This window comes from Haemorhous mexicanus, chromosome 12, assembly GCF_027477595.1.
Source record: "Haemorhous mexicanus isolate bHaeMex1 chromosome 12, bHaeMex1.pri, whole genome shotgun sequence".
Classification (NCBI taxonomy): Eukaryota; Metazoa; Chordata; class Aves; order Passeriformes; family Fringillidae; genus Haemorhous; species Haemorhous mexicanus.
The window spans coordinates 20,654,877-20,676,964 of record NC_082352.1 but is presented as its reverse complement, the minus strand read 5'-3'; the positions used below and the strand labels follow the sequence as shown (position 1 = coordinate 20,676,964).

The 22,088-nt window shown below is 49.4% G+C and overlaps 2 protein-coding genes across 2 annotated transcripts in view; one reads left to right on the top strand and one right to left on the bottom strand.

Moving 5' to 3' along the window:
* ZCCHC14 (zinc finger CCHC-type containing 14) overlaps positions 1-12,834 on the top strand; it is a 49,615-nt gene extending 36,781 nt beyond the window's left edge. Inside the window, exons 4-13 of the mRNA XM_059857489.1 lie at positions 161-232; positions 439-548; positions 2,483-2,577; positions 2,664-2,718; positions 3,192-3,465; positions 4,717-4,808; positions 5,734-5,861; positions 6,158-6,298; positions 6,368-7,834; positions 8,729-12,834. Coding sequence (XP_059713472.1) covers positions 161-232; positions 439-548; positions 2,483-2,577; positions 2,664-2,718; positions 3,192-3,465; positions 4,717-4,808; positions 5,734-5,861; positions 6,158-6,298; positions 6,368-7,834; positions 8,729-8,784 — 2,490 coding nt within the window. The 3' untranslated portion in view covers positions 8,785-12,834. The remainder of the gene's footprint in view (positions 1-160; positions 233-438; positions 549-2,482; positions 2,578-2,663; positions 2,719-3,191; positions 3,466-4,716; positions 4,809-5,733; positions 5,862-6,157; positions 6,299-6,367; positions 7,835-8,728) is intronic.
* A 138-nt stretch (positions 12,835-12,972) lies between these two features.
* Positions 12,973-21,471, bottom strand: MAP1LC3B (microtubule associated protein 1 light chain 3 beta). The gene is made up of 4 exons (XM_059857501.1): positions 21,339-21,471; positions 18,774-18,829; positions 16,375-16,481; positions 12,973-14,487 (listed from the first exon to the last, which is right to left on the bottom strand). Exons 1-4 carry the CDS (start codon positions 21,376-21,378, stop codon positions 14,313-14,315), a joined length of 378 nt encoding a protein of 125 aa, XP_059713484.1. The 5' UTR covers positions 21,379-21,471; the 3' UTR covers positions 12,973-14,312.
* Between the last annotated feature and the right edge of the window lie 617 nt (positions 21,472-22,088).

Below are 22,088 nucleotides of genomic sequence, written 5' to 3'. Positions count from 1 at the left end.
ATTGGGCAGCAATTTTGTCCTTCTGCACAAAAAAAAAAGTGTTTCCTTTTTGATGTCACCTGTCACAACATCTGTGAGGGAGGGTTGATACCAATTACTGAATTTTGAGGACCCAAATTAAATTAATGACTAAAGCAAATCCTTCTTGTTCCTCCCCAAGGTCCTGTGGTCTGATTCTTCGGTGACGTTGGTAACCAAATCTTCTGCTGAAGTGACTGAATTCATTTCAAAGGTAAAGGCAATAAGAAGAACACTTGGAAAAGGAAAAAAAAAAATGTTTTGTCCCTCTCTAATTTTGTTCAGTGATACTTCTCAAAATGTGCCAAGATAATTCAGAGTGAATTTCATAAAATATTTGATTTATAACAGGCAGTGGCTTGAATCTCATCGAAATAACAAAACTTTTCACTTTTAATTTGTCATGTCCTCCCCCTTTAGCTGTCTCAGCTGTATCCAGAAGAAAACTTGGAGAAATTCATTCCCTGCTTAGCTGGTCCAGATTCATTTTACCTGGAACGGAACCACATGGACCTGGAATCAGACCTGAGGTTTGTGAGGTTTTTATCTTGACACTGGGCTTCTTCCACTGAGAAAAAGAAAAAAAAAACAGGAAATAGAAATATTATATCCATCTTCTAAATTACTTCAAAGAAATTAGAGCCTGATCCTAAGTTTTTTTCCTGGATGTTCCATTAATTCCAGTGCATAACAATTTTTCAGGAATTTTTCTTGAGAAATACAGATGGTAATAATATTCTGTATTAAGCTTCCTGAAGAATTGATATTTCCTCATTCCTTGTGAAGAACTAATAGAGGATCACTGGCTTTGCAAAAGTTTGTTTTGGACTCAAAAATAACCAGAATTGGTTAAAACAACCCCTCAAAACTCAGGAAAAAAATAGAAGCCTGAATATTCATCCATCTGTATTGAGGAATGGGTTGTGGGGATTTTTTTCTCCTTTCAAAGAGTTTTTATTTTCTCAGTTGTTTCAGGTTGTCATTTTACTTTAATTTTAAAAGGTTAGGTATGTATTTAGATATTATTAAATTGTTACAATTTTGGAAGTCTTTAAAAGCTAAGAAATTTTTTGAAGTCTTGTACCTCCTTAAATTATCACAAACCATCTGGCCATTATTTAATATAAACCAGTATTTTAAATATCATGATCTGTGGCAGATCACATCAGGTTTCTCTTTCTAAATATGATATTCCTAAGAAAATTGCAGTGACTTAAATTCCTTTCAGCTGCTACTGTCTTTATCTCCACAAAACGAGATTATTCTAATATTAATATTATTCTGATCCTAATATGTTATTATTATAAAATTAAATTACGCTTTAAAATATTAATTCACTTTATTAGAGCTTCTCCTTTCCACTTTTTTTGCCCTAAGCCATGGTGGATGCTGGTTTTCCATAGGCAGCAGCCAGCAGGTGCAAGCCTGGGTTGTTTTTCATGGCAGGCAGCATTCCCACTGCCTTGCTGTGCTCCAAGGGTTTGGGAGGCTGCAGGGAATGTGTGTGGCTGCTGCTTGGGAACAACAGCCTCTGCAAATCTGGGTTAATGGAGCAGCAACTGCCCTGCCAGAGCTCAGCTGCAGCTCTGGAGCAGGGAAGAAGCTGCTCCAAGGTGCTGCTCAGCTGTGAAATTCAGCAGAGAACTCTGGGGTTTCCAGCTGGGAAACACCTCTGGGTGTGTGAGGTGCGAAGTTTTGGGAAATTGGCTTTTTTTGGTGGAATCCCAGAGTGGTTTGGGTTGAAGGGAGCTCAAAGCTCATCCCATTCCAGCCCTGCCATGGCAGGGGCACCTTCCACTGTCCCAGGCTGCCCCAAGCCCCATGTCCAGCCTGGCCTTGGGCACTGCCAGGGATCCAGGGCAGCCACAGGAGCTCTGGGCACCTGTGCCAGGGCCTGCCCACCCTGCCAGGGAAGGATTTCTCCCCAGTATTCTATCAAAATCCATCCTCTTCCAGCTCAAAGCTGTCCCTCCTTCTGCTGTCCATGCATCCCTTGTCCCACAGCCCCCTGGAGGCCCTGGAATGCTGCTAAAAGGGCTCTTTTCCCTTAAAAGAGGCACAGGGAAAACGTGACAGAAGTTTTGCCCTAAACTGCCAGACTCTGCATCTGCTGTTTATCTCCAAGAGGAGGAAATTCAATAACAGATCCTTCTCTATTTTATATTCCTCAGGTTCCTGCATTTCAAAGGCAATTTTCAAGTTTACATTTGAACATCTTCTGCCTTAGAAGTGTTCAGGGTTGCTGAATGAGGGATCTTTGCTGAAACACTCACCAGAGTGAAAACAACCCGGGGTAACAGGGTTTGGTATTAAGAATAAGAATATCCATAAATTTCCAGAATTCAGAATTGCATGATGTGTTTCAGCTTTTAAATTTCCAGTCTGATTTCCAAGTGTGTTGTCCAGAGTGCAGTCCTGGTGGATTTGGGAGGCTCTAACAGAGCAGGGGCTTTGTTTGCTGCAGGTACCTGGCCCCGTTCCCTTCCCATGTGGTGAAAAACGACCACGTCAGGAAGTTCTTCAGCACTTCATCTCCCTCACAGCAACTTCAGAGCTCAAGTGAGTTGAAATAAAGTTTAAAAAATATTTTTTTGTACTGCATTTCATCAACTGAAGCCATTTGTGACTCTTTTCCTTGTTTCCAGATCCTGGCAACCCCTCCCTGTATAAAGTAGGAACTACGCTGGGAACATCTGGAAGGTGAAATATTTGTCTTGTTTATAATTCATTCTCTTAAGAGGCAATTTTCATGTCCTCCAACAAAACCCAGACCCCCTTCAAGGAGCCAGTATTGTGGCTTCTTTTGCCACTTTCATATGGAAAGATTAAAAATGTCCATGGGATTATATCTGGGCATCTTTACTTCTTTTTAATAATGCAAAGGCCACTCTGTTGGAAGCTTTTTTAAATCACAGAGAGACAGCAGAATATTTCAGATCTGTGATTATTGAAGGAAAATTCTGTTGAAGGTGAAGATCAGCTTCACCCTTTGCCAGGAGTGCCCTGTTTTACTGAGCTGTGGAGCAGGGCAGGTACAAATCCCTACCCTGGCTCCAACGGGGCAGTTTTCCCCAGAATTTCTGTGAATTTTTCCCGATTTCTGTGGCCTCAGCAGCTGAGCTCTGGGTGTCACAGCTCATCCACCTAAACCCAACCCCGTTCCTGTTTTGCAGACCTATATGTGGGGTGGCTGGAATTCAGTCTTCCCAGAACCACGTGCAGCACTCGGCCGCTGCCCCCGTGGCTCTGCCCCACTGCTCGCACTCCGGCGGCGCCGGCTCCTCGCTGGGCTATCGCTCCCAGCTGGAGAGCTCCTCCCCTGCCATGCTGATGTCTTCCAGCCCTCAGACCCCTCAGACACAGGAGCAAAACGGGATCCTGGACTGGCTCAGGAAGCTGCGCTTGCACAAGTATTACCCCGTCTTCAAACAGCTCACCATGGAAAAGGTAGGGCAGGAAATGGAGGGAGGCAGCCAGCTTTTCAATGATCCCCACCTTCTCCAGGCTGGGAACAGCTGCACTGAGGATCACACAAGTTCCTGGCACGTGCTGGGGAGGTTTTCACTTTCTGAAAGCAGGAATGAATTGATGAAAACCTTCTTGCTGTTCTCACTCTGTCTTGTGTCCGGGGCTGTCCAACAGCTGCTGCTTCTCCCAGGCTTCCTCATGGAGTGCTTGGAGATCCAGCTGGGATGCTGCCTCAGGAGCTCTACTTGGCTCCTGGACATCCCTTTGTGTGCTGCAGATACCTAAATATGTTGATTTCTCATGATTTCTGCTTCTTGGTTGATTTTTTTCCCAAAATATTTGGTTATCCTCGTTTTAAGAACTAGATTTTCAGAGACTCGTGGCATGAATATGAGCATGAGTGAGTGAGTTTTTTTTCCTGCAGAAATTCCTGTGGAAAAATCATCTCTCATGTCTTTGCATTGGAAGAGTCCTAGATCACACCTGTGTGATGGATTTTATCTCAAGGTTTTGGAGCATTTTCCCAGCTCCAGTGGGATTCCTTGTCCTCTGTCTTTTGGCCTGGAACGCCCTCCAGTGGAGGGAGGGCTTGGGCTCAGCTTTGTGCTGCTTTGGAATATTTCATGGATTTCATTTCAGTCTCTTACCAGAGGCTTCTTGATTTAATTTTCTTCATTATAAGAAGGGAAATATACTGGGGGTTTTTTTTCTTTAATAAAGTAGTAAAACTCTATATTCCAGTGTATTTTAAAAAAGTAAATATTATTATGCATACTTCACTGGCTTTCATTTTAATTACATTATAATATAAATGTCTGTATCTATCTCTATATTTTATTATTAAATTTACTATTGGTGTATATTTTTACTGCACTTCTGTGGTAAATGACACACTGGGAAAACTGAAGTGATTTTCTAAGATCCTTAAGTTCACTGATAGCACCAAGTTCTATTTTAATTTAATTCTATTTAAATATGTACACGAGTTATTTCATCTTTATTGGGACTGGTTAATACAAGCACACACCTAATTAAATTAAATCTGCAGGTGTTCTTCCTTTCATGCCTGTCCCCCACACCTTCCTTTTAACACTATAATTGAAAACTGGAGTAGAGAGTTTCTTTGAATTTAAAAATGGTTTTAAAGTTGGCTTTTGGAACTGCTCTTCACTAAAAATGGGAATAAGAACATTTCAGGATATAAAACTAAACATATTTTTTCTTTCCAAGTTTCTGAGTCTTACTGAGGAAGATCTGAATAAGTTTGAGTCCCTCACCATGGGAGCAAAGAAGAAGCTCAAGACCCAGCTAGAGCTGGAGAAGTAAGTGAGGGCTGGGTGAACTTTTTTAAGGTCAAAAAATGCAAATTTTACTTCCCAGAGCACAAACCTGCCATGATTCCCAGCTGGAGATATGGATGATTATTATCTCCATTACTAAACAATAGTTAGCACTTTGTGGTTTACTGCTGCCTGGTCAGGGTTGTGATAAGGACACACATTGTGTTTAGGTTTTTTTAAACTTGTATCACATTTCTTGCAAAGATTTTGGGCTTCCCATCCACTTGACATTGATGGGAGCTGTTGGGTTTGCAAGCCCAGGGGATGCACTCCCAAAGCCAGGCCTTTATTCTCTAAGAAGTGACAATTTTCTGGCTCCAATCCCTGTGGATGGAGCACAGCTACTTCAGGAGCTGCCTCAGTGTCCCATGGTGACCCCAGACAGCTGTGACAGCCCTTTGGGGACACTGATGCAACAGATTGTCCTGCTTTTTGCATCTCCACGTCCAGGAAAGAGTTTATTCTGCAGCTACTGCTGTTCCTTAAAAAGCAATTAGAAATCCAAATCTGTGCCCATTTGTCAGAGCTCCTTGGCAGCGTTTATCAGCACTCTTAGTTTTTCCAGAGTTTGTTTGGAAAAGGAAAACTTGGGGCTGTGTTTGTTTTCTCTTTGGGTTTGGGATGTGCTGACATAATATGTGATCGAATTTTAGAGTTTAATCAGGGTTTGGTGATGTTTTACCCTGGACAAATAAGAGCATAGTGTTGTAATCAGATGGCAGATAGTCCAGCCCTAAGTGCTGGCAGTTCTGGTCAGCACTGCTGTGATTTCCAAGTGTTTCCGTTTGAAATGGGCACAGGATTGTTCAATGGGCTTTGTCTGCTTTGGGTTCATTTAGAAATGGATTTATTTATTTGTGTTTTAGCCAGTTTTTGTCTCTTCATGCTTCTCTCCATCACCCTGTAGGGAGAAGTCAGAGAAACGGTGCCTAAACCCCTCCACACCTTCCTCAGTGACCAGCAGTGGGGTGGCCAGGGTTCCCCCCACTTCCCACGTGGGGCCTATCCAGAGTATCCGGGGCAACCACGCTGCAGGTAAGGGGAGCAGGGGACACTGCTGTGCCCAGCTGTGCCTGCACAAGGGTCACCTCATTCCTGTGCTGCTGCTTCTCCAAGCTTTATCTTCCAAAAGCCATCGGCTTAACAGGGAGCAAGAAAAAAGTCTGATTTTGGTGATTATTGGGGGCAATAAAAAATGATTTTTTTCCATGGCTCTGGTGTGAACGGGCAGCTGCTCTGTTCCACCTGTGATGCATCCCTGTAAATGCTGAGCGTGGCCGTCTTCTGCTGAGGTGCTGTCAGTGTCACCTCCGTGTCCCCTGTCCCTGCAGAGCTGCGAGTGGACGTGGATCAGCCAGCCCACCCCCTGCCCCGGGAGGGCAGCTCCTCCGAGTACTCCAGCTCCAGCTCCAGCCCCATGGGGATCCAGGCACGGGAGGAGAGCTCGGACAGCGCCGAGGAGAACGAGAGACGTAAGCAGAGCCCCCCGGCCGCGCCCCCTGCCCCGCCCAGGGCCGTCCTCACCGCCCCTCTCTCCCCAGGCCTGGAGCTCCACCTGGACGGCTCCGACAAGGAGAAGCCGGTGATGCTGCTGAACCATTTCCCCTCGAGCTCTGCCAGGCCCACGGCCCAGGTGCTGCCCGTGCAGAACGACGCCGGCTCGGGCCCCGGAGGCCACCACGCGCTGCCCATGCAGATGCTGTCCCCGAGCCCGTCGCACATCGCCCCCATCCGCATGCTCGGCTCCGTGCACAAACCGGAGCGCGGCTCCGCCGACATGAAGCTGCTCTCGTCCTCCGTGCACTCCCTCTTGTCTTTGGAAGAAAGGAATAAAGTGTCTCCCGGCTCGAGGGGCAGCATAAAGATGGAGAAGGGCTTTGGGAACGCCGTGGTGGATGTCATGTCCGCGTCCTCTCCGCACCAGCCCCTGCAGGTGCTGTCGGGGGGTGCTGAGAACAGCTCCCCCACGTCCACCATGAACTTTGGGCCTCGCACCAAAGTCGTCCACGCTTCCACTCTGGACAGAGTGATCAAACCAGCCCAGCAGCCAGGACTCATAGTGGAGACGAGCACTGCTGCCACGGTGACGTCCAGCACAGTCTTCCACGTGGCTCGTCCGCCCATCAAACTCCTGGTGTCGTCGTCTCTTCCCACCGACTCCGCCATGGCTGGACAGACTTCCTGCTCCAGTAATATGCAAATAACGGTGTCCCCTGCAATAATCAACCCCCGGACTGCTCTGTACACAGCCAACACCAAAGTTGCCTTTTCTGCCATGAGCAGCGTGCCCGTGGCGCCCATGCAGGGCAGCTTCTGCGCCAACAGCAACGCGGCCTCCTCCAGCAGCCACCCATCCCCGTCCTTCACCACCATGGCCAACCTGCCCAGCTGCCCCGCGCCCAGCTCCAGCCCCACGCTCTCCTCCGGCGCCGACAACAACTTCTACAGCAGCAGCAGCAGCAGCAGTAGCAGCAGCAGCAGCAGCGGCTCGGCCGGGAGCATCCCCGTCCCCAACCAGAACCACCACCACCACCACCACCAGCAGCCGCCGCCGCAGCCCCCCGGCTGCATGGTGTGCAGCTCCTGCGGCTGCAGCGGCAACTGCGGCTCCAGCGGCATGACCGTCAGCTACGCCAACTATTTCCAGCACCCCTTTTCAGGACCTTCCATGTTTACTTTCCCTTTCCTGCCCTTCAACCCCCTGTGTAGCAACGGCTACATCAACACGCAGCAGTACAACAGCAGCACCACGTTCCCCGTGGTGCACACGGCCTACAACAGCGGCCTGGCCCCCGACTCCGTCATGGCCGGCCAGTCCACCTTCGCCGTGCCCCCCATGCAGAACTTTATGGCGGGCACGGCCGGGGTGTACCAGGCACAGGGGATGATGGGCAATGGCAACGGGTCAAGTCACAAAAAAAACGGGAACCTCTCCTGTTACAACTGCGGGGCCAGCGGGCACAGAGCTCAGGACTGCAAACAGCCACCCATGGATTTCAATCGGCAAGGTAAAGGCTGGGGGGACACACGGGGTCCTTTCCTGTGTGTAGAGTTCAGGCTGATGTTTCCAGCAAACTGGTTCATTCCTTTCTTTGGGATTGTTCCCTTTGTGTCACCTTACGGCTGATGTTTCTTCAAGTGGCTCATGGCTGTGTTTGGATGATGCTTTGGAACGGTTGGGTCTGGGTTTGGAGTAGGATCCAGTCCAGAGTGTGGCCTTGAGACCTGCCCCTGGGGTCTGATGCTGTCTTGGAATCTCTGGCTTGTAAAAATATTTTGTCATTAAAAGTTGATGGTCTGAGCTATTGGCAGATTTTAGGCAGCCCCATGAGGAGGGCTCAGATGAGGCCCTCAGGCATGCTCTGTGGGGTTGGCACTATGTTTTAGGGAGGGAAGAAACATCAAGTAAGGGAGGGAGCTGCTGTGGACAGGTTGCAGCAGAACCGCTGTTGCTGCCACTGTCAGCCAGGTCAGCTTTGGTCATTATTCCCAAGTTCCCCTGGAATTTTAGAAACTAGAATCTCTGTTCCTCTTCCCTTCCTCCCAGCACAATAACCTAAATGAAGAATTGCAGTTCAAACCCTCCTGTCAGGGTGGGGAGGCCCTGGCACAGGTGCCCAGAGAAGTTGTGGCTGCCCTTGGATCCTTGAAAACGTCCAAAGCCAGGTTGGACATTGGGGGAGCACCCTGGACTAGTGGAAGTGTCAGGGCTGGAACTGGATGGACTGTAAGGTCCTTTCCCACCCACACCATTGTGGGATTCCATGAACCAAAATTGTGCCAGCCCTAAAATTGCACCCAGGCTCCAGTGATTCATTCCGTGGGTAGGAAGCAGCAGGTTGGTTTGGGAAGCCGTGGGAGGTGACTGATGTGTAACCCCTGTGTCCCTGTCCCTGTCCCAGGTACGTTCAGGCTGAAGTACGCCCCTCCCTCGGAAAGTCTGGACTCCACAGACTGAGCTTCCCCCAGCTGGCACCACGATGCTGTAAAGCCATGGAGAGCGACGGAGATCGAACTGCAAAACTGAGACGTCCAGTTGCTGTTAAGCTTAATGTATTTTTTAATCCAAAGGTGCTTTACTTTATTAGACTAGGTAGAAAATCTAGTTTAGGGGTGCAGCCAACCCAGTTTTGATTGCCAAATTCAAGCTTTGTTGTTGGAACTCCTGACTCCGTGTCCTCGGACCGATGGATGGATGGATGGATGGATGGTGGAGCTGGCCAGCTGCAGTGCCTGCTGGAAGTACAACATCCCCTGTACTTTTTTGGCTGGAGAATGTTGCTACATTTGGACTTTTCCAAGGTGAAAGGCCTGACTCCAGGGCAGCTCTGTTCTGAGGTGGAAGGTAGGAGTGGCCGGAAGGACTTTGGCACCCCTGGGCTAGGTAAAATGTCTACTTTTTTTCAAAAGTGATCAGGCACTAATCTCTGGGATTTTTAAGGATTGCACTACAGAAGAATGTAAAACTCTTCAAGCTTTCTGCACTTTTAGCAGACAGTGTCACTCTGAGACCAGTGCAAGAGGCAAAGAAGTTCCAACCTTTACAAATTGGCACCAGCAGGCTTACGGGACTTAATTCCACAATAAAAATCCTAAAAAGTCTCTCTTTTCCCTTCCAAAAGAACACACACGGCAGTTTCGGTTCCTTCTGGAAACAAACTTGTGCTTCATTGTCTCACCTGTTACTAGCTAGTGCTGGCTTCCCAGCACTGGAATAAACTTAGTTTCCAAGGGTCCAAGTCCCAGAGACTCCAGAGTCATAAAGGCTTCAAGGATATTTTCCTGTAATACACAAAACCTTTACGTCCTGTTACTGTATATAGGTCTCTTTCACAGAAACCTTATTATTCTGCTTTTGTAAATGAATTTTAAACCATCCTAAAAAAAAAAAAAAATCAAACTAAGAACTCTGGCAGCAGAGTTGATAAGCTTTTGCTTTACTTTATATAAAATACCCTTTGGCTCCTACCCCAGGATTCAGGAGTGGTGGGAGTCAAACATGTAAAAGGTAGTAAAAACTTCATTATTATCAAGACTTGGAAGGATTTCTTGTCGGCCTCCTTCGTTGCAGTAGGTTGTAGATGAGTAGCTTTGGTGTTAACTACTTAGTCCATCATTTGTGGGTGACAAATCTAAATTAGGACTCGAGAGGAAGCCAAACCCATCTCGAACTGCTAATTTGAAACACTTTGGTCCTGTCTGGTTGAAAGAAGATCCTAATCCTCATGGCTCCCCCCCCCGGGAATTTGACAGCATTAAATGGGTGAGGCCTCCTCTGTAAAAGTGTCTGACAGAGAGGAATTTGCATCCTGTAATTTGGGAGACACCTTTAAAGTCTGAAGCCTTGTTTACACTTGGAGGTATTCCTTACAGCAGGATGAATCCATAGGATTTGTAGTGGAGCAGTGGCTTGGGAAGTCTTCTGGGAGCAGGAGGGTTTGGAGCTGCCCCCAGGAGATGGGGCTGTGTGAGGAGGGAGCTCAGCCCTTCCTGGGCCACGTTCATAGGAAAGGGACATTTTGGGCCATCCCTGTGTCCCTGTCTCTCCCCAAGGGCAGCCTCAGCCTCGTGGGATCATGAGCATCAGGAGAGCCTCGGGAATACGGGTGGGCAGAACCAAACTGGGCCCAGGGAGGGATCCAAAACCTGAATTTGCAGAATAAACAAACAAGCAAACAAACAAACAAAAGATACTTTTATTGCTATGCAATAAGAACCCCCTGATTTGTGTATCCTCAGCCCAGCTCCCGCTCCCTGTTGGCTCTGCCTGGTTTGAGGACGTTCCCTGTGTTCCCATGAACAACCTTCAGACCTACAACACTAAAGGGATGAAAACTGACAATGCAATTTACTTTGCCTTAATGAGCTTGAGACAATGGTAGGAACAGTCTGTCCCACTGCATCATGCCCAAGGAAAACGTGCAGTTCCATGTTTACTATTTGCAGCTTTGAGGGTCTCTCCAGTGGCCTGGAACATGTGCTGAAAGCCAAACTTAGTGTTATTATTATTGTTGTTGTTATTATTTTTTTCACTTTTTTTAAAAACAGTATTTTAAAATTGTATTTAAAGAAACTGTATTTCAACACACATGTGAGTGTTCAAAAACCCTCTTGAACAGCAAAAAAAACAGCAGCAGCAAAAAAAAAAAAAAAAAAAAAAGTCATTTCTGTACCAGTTGTGTTTTGTTTTACTGCCCAGGGCTGGGCACAGTTGTGTCTGATCTTCCTCACAGAAAAAATCATATCAAAAGGACTGTAAAACTGAATGTCTGTCCAGCAAATTGTTTCATTCCTTTCTCCAGAGCTTTCTTTAGGATCCTTTCCTGTGTGTAGAGTTCAGGCTGATGTTTCCAGCAAACTGTGCCATTCCTTTCTTTGGGATTGTTTCCTTTGTGTCAAGTTATGGCTGATGTTTCTTCAAGTGGCTCTTGGCTGTGTTTGCTTTGGAACGGTTGGGTCTGGGTTTGGAGTAGGATCCAATCCAGAAGGACCTGGAGGCAACACGAGTGTCCGAGAGGAAAATCTGGTGAGCCAGCAGCAAGCTCAGAGCCTTCCCCAAATCCCAGCGAGCTGGGGCTTCAGACCTGCCAGTGACCACCCTCCACTCTGTACCCAGAACAACCAAAGTTGGTAAGTCCAAACAGAGCACCTTAATTCCGTAAAATTATCCTTAATCTCTTCTTCAAAGGCACAAATCCATCTTTTTACCCCTAAAATGCAAGGCAGCTTGGGTTGGAATAGTAGAGTTCCAGCTGCCCTGCCTGAAGGAACCAGTTCTTAAACCCTATTTTTGTACATTGAAAGATGGAGATTTCAAAGAATGTTATTTAGCCCTATCTTTGTCCTGCGAGTATAAAAAGAATTAATTCTCCAGGTGGATTTCACTGTGGAATGGGAATGATTTTTCAGTGTAAGAGGGAAGGGAATCCCCAGTGATCTCCCTGCAGGGGCAGGAGAATCAGTGAGGAGCCTTTCCCAGGGGAGGGAGCAGCGGGTGGGGCAGTTCCAGCTGCATTTTCCATTTGATGATGGAAAGACAAAATAGGATGGAATTTCCAGTGAACTCCTCCTCACGCTGCAAATTAAGCATTAATAAATATTCTGGGCTCGACCCTAACAGGGAGTGCAGAGAAGGAGAAGAGGGAACTGAGACACTGATCAGAGGGTTCCACCTGACTTTTATTGAAAACCACATTTGAACCATTACTAAAGTTTATCAGAACTGGTTTTTATCCAAACCAGCTCTGTCACGCTCAGCTTTTTGTGAAACCTTTCATTACCACGGTCATTAAATCTTGGCAAATTAAGCACCAGAATTCCCAAAGGAGGAGTCCAGCACCAGGCCTTGGCCATGCCCCCAGATCCCAGAGATATCTTGGGATGAGCCAGGCTGGGGCACCAGGCAGAGCAAAGCTCCTCCCAACATCTGTGGGGCAGCAGAGCTGTGCCAAAGGGACCCTGGGAGCGCTGGATTCGGGCTAGTCTGGAACACCTGGAAATGGGATGAATATGGGCAAATCTGGACAAAAATCCACGTAATGGAGCGTTTGTGAGAGTAGGAATCACTTCGGCTGGTTGAGGCCCCACAGCTCTTGTAATAAACCCTTGGAATTACCCATTTGTTCCCTGAAATTTTCCTGATGTACACAAGAACTGTGTTGGTACTGAAGCAGAAAGCAAGTCCCGTGTGTTTTCAAGTGCAGATTAACAGCTTCTCTTGGACATAACTTTCCATTAGGAATGAAGGAAATTCCTGCTCCATTTGAGCCATTTCTTTTACTTCGATCACTTCTAGTATTACAAATTCTGCATGTAACTTTATAAATATTTTAAATAGTTTTGTAAATATTTAATATTCAGCTAATTTGATTTTGAATTGTAAATGTCAAGTATTCTGGTATTGGGATTTTTATGTTTTATTATACTTTGTTAAAAGTTAAATTGTACATTTTTAGAATGTTTTTATCTGAGTAAATTTAATGTATGGAAAATAAAGAGTTAAACAGAATCCCTTGGTATTGGCTTTCCTTTTAAAGGGATTCAGCTGTGTGGGGGCTTCTCCAGCTTGGCAGTAGCAGGGAATTATTTTTAATTCCTTTAATTATTTCGCTGAGAAAATGCCTAGGAATAACCACACGAGCCAGAATTAAGTTGGGATGTAATCCATCCATATCAGCACTGTATTAATTTTAAAAAAGCAACATTTGTACAGGAATATCAGTCGATCACGTCGTAATTACAAGTACAGTTGTCAGTTATGAGTTAAACGAGTTCTTACACGAACAGAACTAAACAGAGAACAAGCTGCATCGAAAAGTTCACGTCGGAGTAAAAACACAAAGGACAATAAAAAACGGGCAGGGGGCCCCGGGAAAAGGAGATGCATGCAAAGAGTGGAGGAGGAACGAGGTGGAGGAGGTACAACGCGTGCACCCCGCGCAGTGCCAGGCGCTGTAGTATTGCTTCTGTCCCCGCCAGAGCCGGGCTGCCGGTGACACCGGGGACACACGGACACCGCGGGGATCCCGCCACGCCTCGCTGACAGCACTAGAGAAACACAGCTTTGTCCCACGGGACAGCTCCCCTCTGCACAGCCTGCTCCCTGCCCGGGACACAGGAGCCTCCAGCCGTGCCACAAATCGTTTGTTCGTCAACTCTGGGCAGCCGCTCCCGGCCCTGAGCTGCTCCTCCCGACTGCCAGGCACGGGAACAGCCGACCTCCGGGCCAGGGGCAGGATCCTATGGATCACTGGAAGCCAGCTCAGATGAACACACAGGGATTGGGAATTCGTAACAGACTGGAGTTTATTTCAGTGTTACCTGTTTGGGTGTGCATTTTACAGTTAGACACTTCCTAAAACTACGGTAAAGCTGTGGTGTTTGGTATGAGTATTCCAGAAAGCGGCACCGCCCCTGAGCGTGCGGCGCCCAAAAACCGGAGACACAAAGAGTTGTCCTTCCCCAGCTCACCCCGAGCACTTGCCTTAACTCCCTGCAGCGCTGACACGAGTCTGATGGAGCTGCAGAAGAAAAAGCTCCCTTTGGAACATTAAAATGCATTTGCTCTCATAAGAAACCTTCCCATTTAAAACAAAAAATTTAAGGAATCGTAGGGAGAATTTCCAGCAAACTCACGGGAAACACTTTAGTTCCTCCCTGGTGCCTGTTTGCTTGTTAAAAGTAAATCGAGTGTCCCTTTCTCTGCAAGTGTCACGTGCACAATTGGGCTCCTTTCGTCAGGTCCAGACCTGTAAATGTGCCTGTGTGGAATATTATTAGGGCAGGTTTCAAAGCTGGAGGTGCTCGTCTGTACTGTTTAATAGTCACAAACAAGGCAAGGTGAGATGAGACACCTGCTAAAGCAAGACTATGCTAAGGACTGAGAGCGTAGGTGACATCCGGTTCTTTCCCTGGGGGTGTGTGGGGAAGAGTGGGGGTGATGGCCAAGGGTCAACCCAAATCCTAGGCTAGGCCCAGCGGCGTGTCCTAGGCGGAGGCTGGCGCTCCGAAGGTCTCCTGGGAGGCGTAGACCATGTAGAGGAAGCCATCCTCGTCCTTCTCGCTCTCGTACACCTCGGAGATGGGCGTGGACACGCTCACCATGCTGTGCCCGTTCACCAGCAGGAAGAAGGCCTGGTTGGAGTTCAGCTGCAGGCGTCGCCTGGGGAGGGGTGAGGGGAAAGGGGGACAAAGGACAGATGGCAACGGACAGTCCTCAGCACTGATGGCAGCAAGGTCATAGCAGAGAATCAGGGAATGGTTTGGGGTGGAAGGATTTAAATAAAGCTCGTCTCATTCCAACCTCTGTCATGGGCACCTTTCCCTGCATGCCCCACCCTGCCCCTGAGCCCTGTCCCTCAAAACTGGACTGAATTCCTCTGCTTAATCCAGGCAGGTGCATCCACTGGCCTCACTCAGGGGAAAACTGCACTCCAGAAGGGCATTGAACTGGAGGGACTGGGAAGAAGCACCCTGGGCATAACCAGGGACCCTTGGCTTGCAGCTCACTGGAATGAAAACCCAGAGATCCTTGGGAAGACTGGGAAGGAGGGGCAGAGCTTCCTTGCAAAACCTGGGCAACTTTTAAACTCACTTTGTCACCAGCTCTGTAATGGCCTGGGCTTAACCTTGGAGCATCTTGCTCCCTCCCTCCCTCCCTCCCAGGAGAAGCATGGTGGGAAGGGCAGGGAGCCACAGGCTGCACAAACTGCCTGGCACAGGAAACAGCTGATTTCTGATTTCCCCTGGATCATTCCAGCTCCAGGGAAATGGGTGTTCCTGCTAAACTGCCTCCTGCAGAGCAGGTCTGCAGAGAGCAGCTCTTCCCACTGGATAAACCAAGTGAGCTACAGCAGGTCAGGAGTGTGGAGCTGCCACCAAAGCAAGGAAAGAATAGGTAGAAGAGCTTCCTGCTGCTTCCACTCGCTGCTGAGGGGCAGCAGAAGCTGGAAACAAGGATTTATTTGGCTCCCAACCACAGGCCCAGACAGAGACCCTTCCAAAGGCAGCCTAATCACTCCAGAGACAGCAGGCTGAGGGAAGGCAGCAGCTCTCCAAGGTTTGGGAAGGATGGGCTTTGCTGTGCATCACTGGAGCTGGCTGAGGCCCAAGTCTGGCCAGTACCAAGTTATTTATTAACAGTAAGGCCAGAGAAAAAAGGTGAGAAAATCCTTCAGCCTGCAGTTAACCTCTCTGCCCAGGGGCTTTCATGTTCCTGAGAAACTCTGGAAGACTTGAGCAACCTGGTTCCTGTCTCCAGAGCCCTCTCTGCCTTTCTTCCTCCTGCAGGAGCTGGGATTTGCCTGTGACAGTTTTTGTTTGGATACCCTGGACAAGTCCCACAGCCCGTGGCCTCCACAAACCAGCTCCTGCTGCAGCGTGACCAGCACGAAACAAGCTCTGGTTTGCTGCTCACTTCTGGAGAACCCTTCCCAATCAAACACTGCTGCTGAGCCAGCAGATGCACTTCTAGCAGAATTTCTGACCACACAACTTCCACTCGGGGCTGTTCCCCTCTGCCTTTCCTGTAAGCTGAGCAAGCAGCCAGGGCAGAAACACTCTGGCCTGAGCTGGTGTTTCCCAGGCCTCAGTGCTGTCACTAAGGGAAACCTCAATTCCCAAAGGATCCCAGGAGCATCCCCAAGCAGCAGCCAGAGCAGAGCTCTGGCTCTGAGCCCAAACTCCCCTTCCCAGTGGGTGGGAAGAGGCAGCCACTCCCGAGGGGACTCCGTGGCAGAAGAGAGGAGGCATCCCAAAATAGCCAAGCAGGAAGTGCTGGGCAGAAGGACCCCTGGCAGCCAGAGAGGGATTCACAGCCCCACACTCCTCCTACAGCTCTGGGAATGTTATTTCTCTTGGAGGCAGACTACCAGCTCTCTTCAGAGTGGGGTTTTTCCAGCAAAGCAAAAGGAAATCCTTCTCCTGGATTTTTCCTAGTGCTCATGAGATAAATGTTCCACTTAGATCTCCCAAGTGCACCAGAGGAGGAACTAACAGAGCATCACAGTCTGAGGCTGATCAGTTCACACTGGAATCCCAGCAATACTACCTGATAATTTTGATTAGCTCGCTCATGTTGACATGATCTGGCACGAGGAACTTGGTCTTATCCAAAACTGGAAGCTGTTTCTCCCCCTTGTACCTTTCAATGATCACCTGAGAAGAAACAGAAAAAGCAGAAGATGTGAAGGGCAGGAACAGTGTCTGGTGCCCTCATCTCTCCCCTCCCAGCTCCATTTCCCTTCATCTGTGAATGCAGCATCTCCAGTCTGAAAAGCAGCAATTCATGGTTGGGCTCAGTTATCCTAAAGGTCTTTTCCAACCCAAACAATTCTGTGTTTCCATGAGAATTAATTACCTTCACGTGCTCCTCTGTTCTGCCTACAAGAGCCAGTGCACAGAGGGGTAACACACGGGGAGTTTACAGCACACTTCCACAGCTTCAGTGCAATTTCAAGAGAGTTCCTTTGCTGCAGTCATTTAACCCAGCACTGAATTACCCAGCAACACGGAAATCCAAGGAAAGATCAAGCCCACTTCCCTCTGACTCACTGCAGTGGCTGACCAGGGGTTTGTGCTGCTGTACAAGTCAGCCAGATCAAGCAGCTGTCACTGGAATTTCTCCAGTTTCAGGCCATCTCTTTAAGAACCACCACTCCAGAGGACTCTGCTGTTCCATTCACCTCCCATGGTTCCTTCCAATACATGAGAAAAAGCTACTTTGGAAGGGTATAAACCCTCCAATTTCCAAATTAAGGAGAAACTTTCCTCAAGCATGCTCAGGAACCGGTAACTCTGCCAGAACTGCTGTGTAATAACCACTTAATTCACAGAGAAACTGCAGATTTCCCAATTTAAGGAACACCCTGCCCAGCAACTGAGGCTAGTTCCTGCTTTTGAGAAGTGATCTCAGAACTCGTGTGCTCCCTTTTCCAGGGCCATGTGGGGTTTGTTGATTTCCAGTCACCAGGAGCTACGTGACACCAGTGCCTTGGATCCTCTCCATGCTCACGGGGTCTGGCTGTGTTGATCCTAAAAAGCTGCACAGGTGAAGAGATGCTGATTGAATTCTACCAGAGAAAGAGCCTTACATCAGTTGAAATAAATGCTGGCTCATTCTGGGTAACAAAGCCCCACTATTTTTAAGCAGTAGATATTTCTACACGGCAGAAAGGAGGATGTTGACAGCACAGGAGGGATTTATTATCTGGTGTGACATTGCCACCTTATCTCATCCAGAACTGCTAATGACAATAACGAGGCAGTGACTGGCCCAGCAGGACTCCAGGGATCCCAGCAGGGATAGCTGGGAGTTTGCATCACCACATCTCCAGCAAGTTCCTTAGGTACCTCTGAATTTTTGGTTGGAACCTGTCCATGACTAACTTAAAGTGAGGGTTTTGCCATAAATCCCTGGCTTTCAATCTGTGGTCACAGAGCTTGGGGACTATGGCTAAGTGGTCTCTGAAAGGTGAGGGGAAAAAGCAATATTTGTCAGGAAACAGATGTGCAAGGAAAGCACCTTTTGGGAAAATGAAACATTTCAAAAAACTCAGAAAATCTCTGCTGTGAAGTATTCCTTGTTCCTCTGCCCAACTGCACAGAGAAACAGCAGTGGCAGCCCCAAAGTGAAGGAAGGAGTTTAAAGCTCAAGAAAAGCTGAAAACCTTTCAGTTTCTGTTTCTACAGCAGCTTCTGTCAGTGAGCTTGCTCAGGGAGCGGGGACAGTTTGCAGCAGTTGGTTCACAGCAAAATTTCCACACACTGGGGTCACCAAATCACAGAGCCAAAGGCTGAGGGTCCCATCCAGTCCCCTCTGCTGAAGAACTCATCAGTGACAGAACACAATCCATGCCTTTTGCTTGCAGGATATTCTCTGTATTTTCACTTTGAGGATGTAAGTAAAATAAAACACAAACTTGGGCAGCGTTTGGAGCTGAGCAGCTGAGGAGTGACAGGGTGAGGGGTGATATCCAATGTGAGCTGGACAGCCCAGCAGCATTCCTGGAGACCTAAGCACTGGCCCATCCCAGGAAAAAAGCATTTCTGTCCTTCCCAGCACAGGCTGATGAGCAAATCCATATCTGCCTCTGCACTCCTGTCTACTCTTCTTGGTGAGCCTCTGAAGACTCTTAATTCGGAGAAGAAAACCACAGAGAGAAGAGCTGAGTGCTCAGGAGGATCTCAGAGCTCAGCTGGGGTGTGGTTTTCTTCCAAGTTACAAAACACAAGTGCAAAACTCCGGAAATGCCACTTCCTCCAGCTCCTGTGAGCACCTTGCTGCACCACACCAACCGTGAGAATTGCTCCTGAAATCCAGGCTTAGCCACCCTGAACAGCCAGGTTTTCATTTGGTCCCCTCAGGACAGCTCTTTCACAGCTTTCCAACTGCTAAAAAGACCATGAGGCTGGAAACTGAAGTAAAAAAATTAAAAGAACTGCACTCACTGGTATTTTAGTGGGATGCTGATCCCGAATCAGTCGTACATCTTCCACTCTTTGTTCTGCAAGGGATTAAAAAAAAAAAATCTGTTTAAACATTCACAGTTAATGCTGTTATTTCCTTATTTCTCCACCAGTGAGCAGAGGGACCATGTGTCAGGAAAAGCCAGAAGAGGAAATTCAGGCAAAGCAATTTCCAAATGGGCCAGCGCTATCAGGAGTACAGCCTCTCCTGTGACAGCTGATCCCCTGCTCCTTAACCCAAGGTGACAAGCGCTGTGTGCACCTGCCTGGCACTCCTAGAAAGTGTTAAAGGAGATCCTTCCCTCCCCACACCCCTCACTTTCTGCCCACTGAAGCACACATTTAACCTCACACAGTTAAGGCCTCAAATTACACCACCCAAACGAACAACTAAATACCCTGTGCTATTTCTGTCAGGTCCCAGAAGAGGAAATGGTCAACAATTATTTGAGCCCCGGGACTGGCCCAAGGCTGGCAGCATCAGCTTTCCTTGTGTGCTCTCCTGTTACCGAATTCCAGGTTTTATTTTGACTCAGCCTCACCCACTGTTGCAGGAACTGCTGGAGGCTCTGCTGGACCTACACATTTTACCACTCTCCGTGCCAGTTTTCAGGATAAAGTTCACCTCTCCTCAGACAGAAATATTAATAGAACAGATATCATGAACCTGGCTAAAGTACACGAGGCAGAGTAAACAGCCCGGCTGCTTTCAGGGGCTGCCTCATCTGTCTGTCCCCTGCCTACTTTCAGATTCAGTGAACTCAATTTTAAGCCTCTGTTCTTCAGCAGGACGGGGCTTTCCAGGCTGTTTTCAGGCTCCAGACAGCTCCGAGAGAGATGATTTAGTGTTGCATCACGGCCTGAACACACACCTGCCTAGGGAGAGAAGCACTCAGGCCAGCTCCCCGTTGGAATGCTAATGGCAGGACACTCAGCAGTAACATCCCTCGGTCTCCTCAGTCCGTGTTTGTGCCCATGGAGCACATCCTCCTCAGGAGCCCGCCTAGGAATGCAGCTCCCTGAATCACCGTTTGGAGCTGCAGGTGAATCAAGCAGAACTCAGGCAAGGAGCATGCAAAGCCTTCACCTGAAAGCCACCCCACATCCCCAGCCACATTCCCACAGCCCAGCAGGAGCACTTCAAGGGCATTGAGTTCCACCTCGTTAAAATACTTTTTAAGATTAACCAAAAACACAAAAGATACGTGGAGAGAGTGAGACCAACCATCCACCTGGCAAGCACTAACTTTTCTGCTGGAACAGGTTTGTTCACAGCAATGTTATTCAGCAGAACTCCCCGGAGTAGAAGGAACATAAACCGGGCAAATCATGGAGATTATTGTGTGTGGTGTGTTCAAAATCAGGCCCCAGTCAGCCACAGATAAACACTGTTCTCTGACGACAGTAGTTGCAGTGGCAACTGCTTGGCTGCCATCCTAGCTGAACTTAATACCTGCAACAGAGGCTGCTGACAGGCCATGGGGTCAACAGCAGTTTTGGAAGGCTCTGAGAAAAGGGGTGGCATAAACACAGACTTCTGTCAGACCCACATCCTCCCCGCTTCCTTGCAGGGAGCAGCTCACATCTAGCACAACAGCAAAGGCAAGGGTGGGCACATCACAAAGCTCTCTTAAGCAGCTTGACTTTAACCCAAAGGCAGGAAGAAAGGAAAATCTGGATCAATTACTTCCACCAATTCCATCTCACGTACAGGATTTTATAGTTCATGCAGAAATAGGTTACGCTGCCAGTTCGCGTTACCCTCGCAGCGCTTCAGCCTCCCTCCCTGACACACACGGGCAGATCCCGAGCCCTCTGATTGCTCCGGTCCCATCCTGAGCGCACACACAGAAGCGTGCCGCGGCTCTACCGAGGCTGCTCCTTCTCGGAAGGCACTAATCTCATTTTCCCAGCCATCATTACACAGCTCTTTTCGATGCCCTGCTTGTTTTCTGAGCCAAACAGAGACAGGAGCCACACGCCCCGGTGCAGTCGCGGCTGCCCGGGTGGAGAATTCCTCTCCCCGCGCCAGGCACCGGCTGCCAGCGGAGCTTTAATTCCGCTGCCACTGGCGCAGAGGCCGCCGGACACTGAGCAGACACCGGAGGGAAGGGCAGGCCCAGCTCCTGGCACACACACCGAGGATGTTTCCAGGCTCCTGGGAGTTTTGCAGTCGATAACAGACGATGCCACCAAGAGATCTCCCCACCCCAAGCGCAGATCTCCTCAGCCGGGCACGGCACAGCTGCCACCGCACGCCTCGCGACACCACAAACCCCCATGTCCCGAACCGCCCGGGTAAACAACCCCGGAGGACGGGCCGGGCTTGGACTCCGCCGCAGACCCGAGCAGGCCGGGACACCGGGACGGCCCCGGGCCCGCTCCGCCCGCGGGTCCCCGCTGTCAGCAGGAGCCGCCCGCGGATCCTCGCTGCTCCCACCGCCATCGGCCCCCTCCCCTCCCCACCGCGGCGATCCCCCCGCAGCCCGGCGGCACCGGCAGCTCCGGCGGGCCGCACCCCGCCGCGTCCCTCCCCGGGGCGCTCACCGAAGGTGCGGCGCTGCTTGAAGCTCTTCTCCGAGGGCATGGCGGCGTTCGCTCGGCCCGGGCCCGGCGGCGGCTCTGCGCGGCGGCAGCGGACACCTCCGAGTGCCGGCGCCCGCCCCCCGCGCCGCCGCGGCCGCTCGGCCGTCAGCTGACAGCGCGTCAGCCGGGCTCCGCCTCGGCCCGCCGGCATCTTGAGTGTGGCACGGGCAGCGCCGGCATGGCCGCCGTGGCGCTCGGTGACACACAGCCGGCGTGCTGGGGGAATGTCACGGTGCCCTGGCGGTGTTCTTGCTCTGCGACACACAGCCATGGCCGCCTCTGTGCCAGGCAGTGTTCTCTTTAGTGACACAGCCATCGCCGCCTCTGTGCCAGGCTATGTTCTCCTCAGTGACACGGCCATGGCCGCCTCGGTGCCAGGCAGTGTTCTCCTCAGTGACACGGCCATGCCCGCCTCTGTGCCATACAGTGTTCTCTTTAGTAACACAGCCATGGCCGCCTCTGTGCCTGGCAGTGTTCTCAGTGACACGGCCATGGCCTCCTCTGTGCCAGGCCATGTTCTCTTTAGTGACACACGGCCATGGCCGCCTCTGTGCCAGGCAGTGTTCTCTTTAGTGACATGGCCATGGCCTCCTTGGTGCCAGGCCATGTTCTCAGTGACACGGCCATGGCCTCCTCTGTGCCAGGCAGTGTTCTCCTCAGTGACACAGCCATGGCCGCCTCTGTGCCAGGCCATGTTCTCTTTAGTGACAC

Excerpts from the sequence above, each read along its gene's own strand:
- MAP1LC3B (XM_059857501.1), bottom strand. The coding sequence starts at position 21,378 with ATGCCCTCGGAGAAGAGCTTCAAGCAGCGCCGCACCTTCG. Across the intron at positions 16,482-18,773 it reads AGCATCCCACTAAAATACCA|GTGATCATTGAAAGGTACAA; the intron begins GTGAGTGCAGTT and ends GTTTCTTCTCAG. Across the intron at positions 14,488-16,374 it reads GAGCTAATCAAAATTATCAG|GCGACGCCTGCAGCTGAACT; the intron begins GTAGTATTGCTG and ends ACCCCTCCCCAG.